This window comes from Elaeis guineensis, chromosome 1, assembly GCF_000442705.2.
Source record: "Elaeis guineensis isolate ETL-2024a chromosome 1, EG11, whole genome shotgun sequence".
Taxonomy (NCBI): domain Eukaryota; kingdom Viridiplantae; phylum Streptophyta; class Magnoliopsida; order Arecales; family Arecaceae; genus Elaeis; species Elaeis guineensis.
In genome coordinates this window covers 142,085,586-142,093,739 of record NC_025993.2, presented here as the reverse complement: position 1 = coordinate 142,093,739, position 8,154 = coordinate 142,085,586, and the positions used below count along the sequence as shown (strand labels likewise).

The 8,154-nt window shown below is 38.0% G+C and overlaps 1 protein-coding gene across 1 annotated transcript in view; it reads right to left on the bottom strand.

Moving 5' to 3' along the window:
- The window catches only part of LOC105060336 (acetyl-coenzyme A synthetase, chloroplastic/glyoxysomal), a 15,931-nt gene extending 9,939 nt beyond the window's left edge, over positions 1 to 5,992 (bottom strand). The window contains exons 1-16 of the mRNA XM_073242443.1: positions 5,444 to 5,992; positions 4,969 to 5,112; positions 4,703 to 4,858; positions 4,465 to 4,605; positions 4,227 to 4,395; positions 3,043 to 3,125; positions 2,760 to 2,861; positions 2,606 to 2,694; positions 2,422 to 2,512; positions 1,974 to 2,087; positions 1,113 to 1,189; positions 962 to 1,040; positions 722 to 790; positions 455 to 630; positions 222 to 278; positions 1 to 75 (exon numbers count right to left, since the gene is read on the bottom strand). The exon at positions 1 to 75 is cut by the window's left edge and continues 16 nt beyond it. Of these exons, the coding sequence (XP_073098544.1) occupies positions 1 to 75; positions 222 to 278; positions 455 to 630; positions 722 to 790; positions 962 to 1,040; positions 1,113 to 1,189; positions 1,974 to 2,087; positions 2,422 to 2,512; positions 2,606 to 2,694; positions 2,760 to 2,861; positions 3,043 to 3,125; positions 4,227 to 4,395; positions 4,465 to 4,605; positions 4,703 to 4,858; positions 4,969 to 5,112; positions 5,444 to 5,848 (2,027 nt within the window). The 5' untranslated portion in view covers positions 5,849 to 5,992. The remainder of the gene's footprint in view (positions 76 to 221; positions 279 to 454; positions 631 to 721; positions 791 to 961; positions 1,041 to 1,112; positions 1,190 to 1,973; positions 2,088 to 2,421; positions 2,513 to 2,605; positions 2,695 to 2,759; positions 2,862 to 3,042; positions 3,126 to 4,226; positions 4,396 to 4,464; positions 4,606 to 4,702; positions 4,859 to 4,968; positions 5,113 to 5,443) is intronic.
- Between the last annotated feature and the right edge of the window lie 2,162 nt (positions 5,993 to 8,154).

The following is an 8,154-nucleotide window of genomic DNA, read 5'->3' as shown; positions in this document are numbered from 1 at the left end:
ACCACAGCAGCCTCTGCACATTGAGGATGTGATACCAGGGCAGATTCAACCTCTGCAGTGCCAATACGGTGTCCACTGCATATAAATAAAAAATTATCAATAATAAAATGTTAAAAACCCATAAGATGTTGCACTGCATTAGTAGGCAAAAATCATTGCATCTATCAAGCTGGGTCCATGGCTATCAATAGAATACCAGACAGATGTGCATTTTAGGGTACCTGACATTGATAACATCGTCAACTCTTCCAGTGAGCCAATGGTAACCATCTTTGTCCCTAAGGCATCAAGACAATTGCCAAAACATAACTTTTTGCACCGTGAAAAAGCTAGATGACCAATATCTCAGCTAAGGTGTTGACTGTCAATATCTCCTTTGACAAAGCTAAAATATTTCGCTTGGAGTGTAAATAGCTTATAAATCTAACTGAATAGATATACCAAAGACAACTACCTGCTGCAGCCATCACCAGTGAAATAATAACCTGGAAATGGTTTGAAGTATGTAGTCTCAAATCTTTCATGATCACCATAAAGCGTGCGGAATGCCCCAGGCCATGACTTCTTGATGCAAAGATACCCACTGCATTCACCTTCTATCTCATTCCCTTTCTCATCAACTATGACAGGCTGCAATATTTTCCCAAATGTCATATAAAAAATCAAAAAGAATAGAGATTAGAATATTATATTTCCCCACACAAGTTATATTAGTACACACCAGAACCCCAAAGAATGGAAAAGTCGCCGACCCAGGTTTCTGTGGCCAGGCACCAGGTAAAGGAGCTATCTGCAAGAACCACAAAGACCAGGTATCATGCCAACTGATTAAATCTAAACGGCCCAAAGGACCTACATGGTTGGCTATCCTAACTCAACCACCTAGGCAAACGCACACAAGTGCTGTAAAACTTGAGATCAGCCAATAATAAAAACATGAATGAACAGGCAGTAAATATACCATGAAGCCACCAGTCTCTGTTTGCCACCAGGTATCTGATATAGGACATCGTGAGTCTCCAACAACATTGAAAAACCACCTAAAAGACATATAGAGAACATGTAAGGAACTTCTTACCATGAAAAAACCTTATTTAAAGAAAGGTACTGACCTCCACGCACTAGGATTGATGGGCTCCCCTACACTTCCTAGAACACGTAGAGATTTACGGGAATAGCGAGTAACATACTGCATGATAACATTACAAGAGGTCCACATAAGATACATAACAAAATCAACTGATATTCCATAGTATTAAACAAAATCCTTTTCTTATGACAAGTATGTTTGGAACACCATAAAAGTGAGAGTTTTTGTTATTATCTATTATATATGAAAATAAGAGATAGATGAGCTAATGTTGCAAGGCATGAATAAAAATAAGAGATGTTTCTAGGCATTACAAATGCATGCTAATGATGCTGCATAGGAATGGAAATGATAAAGAAGACATGATGCATTATTTGGAAAAACTGCACAACCAATGAGGAAACCAAAAGGAGGCTTAGAATTCACACATACATAATAAATACTAATAAAGAACTGGATTAGGCTGGTGCCCATGTGGCACAGTCAAAGGAATCTAAGAAAAATCCAATAAGTGGAGAACTATGAATTGGTGTTCATAAACATATATGACAGGATAATAAAAAGTTTTAGGGCACCCACGTTGATACTCTAGGTGGAAGGTGATACCTAGATCCTTGAAATTGACACTCTGCTGATATTCCAGAGTGAACTAATTACAGACATGAGAACTGAGAGATGACAGAGAATAGTATCAGGAAATATATTGAAAACAGATGAGAAAAAGTCACAGATTAAAGATACTATCCCAATCACATAAACTGTAATGAACCAGAATATTTAATTGCCCTCTGAGTCATTAAAAATATCAGATTGTACTTAAGATGTTGTGGGGGAAAAAATCAACCAAGCAACAAATTACATGAAAAACAGAAAACCTGCCTACCTCATCCCCGTCACGCATGAGCGAACGCACCAGTGTTGGGGCAGTATAGAATATTGAAACCTTATACTTATCAACAATGTCCCAACATCTTCCAGAGTCTGGGTAGCTTGGAGCCTGCGGTCATTATTCATAAAATTACAAAACATAAACTAGCTTTGTTTGAAAAAAAATTCCATAGCAGAATAAAACAATTGAAAATAAAAATTGTATCCAGATCACCCACTTCAATCAACTTTTAAATAGCACCCTCAAATAAAGTCATGGTTTCTTAGAATAACCTACAAATCGGGATACAGATCACCCACTTCAATCAACAAGTAAAGAGAATATTAAGCTGAATGGACTAAATATGGATTATGACAATCAAAAAAATGCATACTGTTCATTCCCTAAAACCATCAACTATGAATGCTCTTTTCTATAAAGAATAAAGTTCACAGACAGCTACCCCTTCAAAAACAACAATAGTAGCTCCATTTAAAAGAGGCCCGTAAGTAACGTAGCTGTGTCCAGTGATCCAGCCGCAGTCAGCAGTACACCTGTGGTGAGAACACAAGAAAGAAGGACAACATATACAAAATGAAGACATGCTTTAAGACAGTCAATAACCAAGGGCAAAATAATCAGCATACCAGTATATATCTGATGGCTTATAATCAAATGCATACTTAAAAGTTGTCGCAGTGTATACCATATAACCCCCAGTTGTGTGCAAAACACCCTGCATATGAAACGTAAGTATCCAAAAGATGCAAACAAAAATTTTAAAAAGTTAACACTGATCACCTTAGGCTTTCCAGTGCTGCCACTCGTGTACAAGAGAAATAGTGGATCTTCCGCATCAACCCACTCCACTAAACACTTTGTGGAGAACTTTGGGACGACATCCTGAAATACAGTCCAAAAAAATAAACTGATTAATACTGCAGTACATCTACTTGTTACCAGTCTCTTGCAGTCATGTAACTTTTAATTAGCAAATGTTAGCGCAAAGACTTTGCATTAACACATTAACAAGAAAGGCTAACTCTGACTGATGTGTTGATGTTGAGCAAATGGGCATACTAACCTGCCACCAGACATCTCTTCCTTCCTGCCATTTTGTAGCTTCTCTCTCCATGGCTGACTGGTTTTCATAAGTCAAACACAAGCCTGTTCAAGGATATAAAGATAAGGTACTCTATGGAGAAAATTATTCATTCTAAGGTGAACAGCTCAACATACATAGAACAAAAAGACTAAAGAAAAAATATATAGATATGAGCAGATGGTTGAAAAGTTACAACATGCTTTATAATGTTACCAATGCCATGGCAGGTGCTAGGAATGCCAGTAATTATTTATATTGAACAGTTGGAATTAAACAAGTACCAAGTCTAATCCCATGGCAAGGTTAAGTCTTAAATAAAATTATGTACACACCAAAAAATATCTAAGCATGTTTCTCTACTACATTCTCGTATTGATATTATACTATTTATTTGATAACATTGGTATTACTTCATTAATGGTGAAAACTAAATTAGGATCTTAATAACAATTTCATCTTGTCTGAAATATCTATTTCTAATGGTATGCAGCACTCTCCAATAAGATACATGTGAAATTTAGGCCCTCATCATGGCTAATATAAAATGATATACTCCAAAATATTGGCTGATACAACACCAATATGCCGTCCCAGATTTTTAATTTTTTTTCACAACCTTAAATGAGCTTTTTAACCATTCAGCACTGAAATCAATGCCTTGAAATAGTAAATGATTTTGGTTTGCTAGATCAGCAGATATTTTGGTATTTTGGTTCGTATATGTTAACCAACATCTTGAAAGCCTCATTTCTTTTCACACTTTCCAGCTTTCCGTCTTGGCTGAGTAAAGTGAAGATCTCAGCTCGTTTCATAAAAGACAGTAATTAATCTTGGTCTTGTAAATGTCAGCAGATATTTTCATATTTCAATTCCTCTACATTGACCAAGAACTTGAAATGTCTCCTTTTTTCCTTCTTCAAAGGTTTCCAGATTTATATCTCAGCAGAGTTAAACCAATATCTCAGTTCATTTCAGCATCCCCCACCCACCAAGATGACTGAGAAATTAGGCTTTAAAAACTATCACCACAATGATGAAATTAGGAAAAAAAATGCCCACTATTTTTATTAGAGATTGACAATGTGGTGGCCAAGCAGATGTGCATGTATCATTACGTACATATGCTTAGTGCATTTGTAATGGGCAGGCATTTACTGGCTTACCGATAGAGATTCCATCATTGGCACACTCAGTTAGAGCGCTGTCCACTATCTCTTTAAGATGAATGGTTTTGGGGCCTCTCTGGACTGCATTGCAGGTTATCACTACTTTCGGTTTGCAATCTAGAATTCGTTGGGCAAGAGATTCCGCAGAGAAACCAGCGAATACAACCTGAATGAAGCTCAAAATATCACATATCCTCGCAATTCAATCCGAACTGTAAGAATCAAAGGAAAAGACAGACATCTGAGGACTATACCGATGGACAGCACCAATACGAGCACATGCTAACATTGCAATCGGCAACTCCATCAACATAGGCAAGTAGATCACCACAGCATCCCCCTTGCCGACACCAACATGTTTTAAGTAATTGGAGAGCTGTCATGAAAGAAATGAAGATGCACTAACATTGCCCCAACTTTTGTTATCTGAAATAAGGACAATTAAAAAAGATAATGGATGAGTATGAACATACCTGGCAAACCTTGTCCAACAGCTCGGCATACGTCAGCTGCCCATCCTGACCCGGCTCATTGCCTTCCCAGTAGATGGCAACTTTCCCACCATTCCCTGCTTCTACGTTTCGATCCAAAGCATTGTAACATATGTTCGTGGTTGCTCCCTTGAACCACTGTGAATTGCAATGAACAGGATTCACATCAATCTGTCAGCATATAAAAGAAAACGAAAAAAAAAAAAATCACTGATAAATAAAGTTCCACACCGCGACAAAATACTAACCTCGATCCTAACGGTTCCCTTCCCCACGTCAATATTCTCTGCGTAGACTTCTGGATGCCATTTCTCTTTCCAGCAGAACTGGGAGGCGATCTCCGACCAGAAACCCGCAGGATCCTCTACTGACCTCCTGTACATTTGCTGATACTGATACAGCGGGATATGGAGATTATCAGCATATTATTATTATTTATTTTATTAAAAAAATCAAGAGCCTGTGATTGAATTAAAAGGGACCATGAACGCCCAAAAAAGGAGTAATAAATTAAAAATTAAATCTTTTTTCGCTTTGGAAGCAAAAAAAAAAAAAAAAAAAGAAAGGTAAAAATCTCATAAAGATCGAAATTTTATTGAAAAATGGAATCTTTATTCCAAAAGTTCAGCGAGAGTGGTAGCGCTAGCGAGGATGATTCAGGATCGGATCTAGCAAATCACATCTAAGTAACAGAGATCAATAGAAGAAAAAAAGAAGGAAAACGCCGGCACACCTGTTCGGGGAGGAGACGAGGGCCTGGGCGGAGAACTCAGGACTGGGAAAGACAAGGTCGTTCTCCTCGGAGGCGAGAGACTCCCCGAGGATAACCGCGTTGAGGTGCGAGATCTTGCCGGCGCCGGACGGCAGCTGGGCCATGGACTCCACGTGCCGGAGGTGGTCGGAGGTCACCAGGCTCCGCCGCGGGGATGACCCCGCCGCCGCCGAGCGCGTCCCCATCCCGTCGCCCAGCGAGTAGCGACACCGCGGAGCAGAGTGAGACCACCGGACGAGGCGAAGGAGAGTAGAAGGCTGGGCCTTGAAAGGCGCGGTGGGGCGAGGACTCGGAGAGACCAATGAGACCCGGTGCGACGAGTAGGAACAGTAATTTATATGGGAGATTTGGGCCATCCGGGACGGAACGCAACCAAACTTAGTCTCGGCAGATTAAAAATAAAAATCTACTCATACCACGGGGTTGGTCCCGTCTCTCTCTCTCTCCTCTGGCAGCAGGAGTGGAATGCGAGAGGGGAGTGGGCAAACGCTCGGATGCAATTTTTGTTATTTCTTATATTTTCATCTCCCCCGCGAGGGACCAATCCAACTCACAAATAGTGGGAGAGTAGACTAACCGCATGAAGGGATCAGGGCATCCCTTTCCTAGTCAGGATTTTGCTCTGCTGGCCTGGCTTGAGAGAAAGATCAATACTTCAGAAACTATTATTTAATTAATGCGTATGCTCGGTAGAAATTTAACGGACCTTTAAAAAAAAAAATTAAAAGATGGTAATGGTTGGACCTTTTCCATACTGGAAACCGAGATAGGAAAAAAAAAAAAAAATTGGAGTTGATTGTGAAAGCACAATTTGGATTTTGGAACTTGAAGAGTCCGGGAGACGGTGGAGCCGTGGAGGTTCCGAGGACAGAGAAGTTGATGAAGAGGAATGTATTGGGTGGGTTCGTTGAATGGGACAGATGGATGGATGAATGGTTGTGGTTAAACAATGTTTGGAGGACATGTTTGACTAACCTTTTGTCCTGTTGTCATCAGTTGGTTCCAATTTTGATGCTATGCGCACGTTCTCTTCGTGCAGCGGCTTGGGAAGATGGATGTGCTACCGTGAGTGGTCCAGTAACCGGCACCATCCATATAATGTTTTGTTTGCCAACAAGAGATGGGGAGATTGATGAAAGTCAGATGGCATTCCACATCATGATGCATAATCACTATGATCCTTGGGATGATCTGATTTCTAATGATCTAAAATCATGATATTCAATAGATTATGATCTAATGATTAAAGATATCAATGGTGATCTATTTGATATTTTATAAGAGTATAACATCACTAAATCATATAATGCTAAAACTATCTCTAATATATTCTATAAAAAAATTTATTAATCATTAATATATTATATAAAATATTAGTATATTTATCAATATATTAATTACTAATATATTTCATAAGATATGCTTATTGATTCTATAAAAATATATTCATTATTATTATAGAATTAATATTTTATTTATATTTATGACATATTATTTAATGCTAATATTTATTTTGATTAAAAAATAAAGTAAATAGGAGTAATATATTAAATAATTTTTTATATAAATATAAAGTACAATAATTTATTTCTACTAAATTTTAATTATCATTGAATAATAATATGATAATAATATCATGAATAATATATTTGATATAATGTGATACCTGTCCTAAATTTTTCCCCCTATACGAATCTTAAGGCATGAAAAAAAAAAATAAAGAAATAAAGAAATAGAAAAAATAAAATGAAAGGAAGAGTTGAAGACTTTCGATGAGAGTCTTCTTCTCCTCCGTGTCCAACTAAAATCAGATTTCTAAGGGTTCCAAAATCTTTAGAAGTCTCCTATCCCCTTCCCTCCAAAGATGTCTACAATGAGCACAACCTTCCTCCCTCTTCTTTCTTCTTAATTTCTCTCGTTGAAGTTGCGGATATCCTCATCATGCCTGTCTAAAATTCTCATTAGAGACCTCATCGAAGCCCGAAATAAGCCCGACCCATCTTCCTCTCCTTCTCCCCTTCTTCCCATGTAATTACATATGGCTGTCGGTTGTTAGACTCATCAAAAAAACCATCAAAGCAAAAGATTCTATTTTTTTTATTTGATCGAGCCTTAATTCTCCTTTTTCTGGCCACTGGCACCATCGTCTAAGATGCCACACCCCTGGTCATGACCCTAACCTCCCTACGTCCTTTTCCAAGATCATGATCGTTGATGACCAAAAAATGAAGAAAAAAGGGGTGATCCCCTATTTTTTTTGAGATTTTTTTGTTTTTTTGTTAGTTGGCCACTTGCGATCGGTCATTTACTTCAATAATCCCTTACTCCACCACTACCGGCCATCTATGTCACTACCGGACTTTCAGCCATGAGCCATCAACCACCCATCTTGTTCCCTTGATTGGCCAAGAAAGAAGAAGAAAGAAAAGAAAAAAAAAAAGAAAAGAAAAGAAAAAAGAAGAAGAAGAGATAGAAAATTTTCTCTCTTTCTTGAGACTCTAGAGTTGGTTTGGTGCATGGCCAGGCAGTGATAATTTGGATTATCAGATAATCCAGATTACCTGCAATCTGGATAAATTATCAGTAATATTGATTAATGTTTTGGTACATACAGATAATGTTGTATGTAAAATTATTAAAAATCTTGATTGACATATTTGAT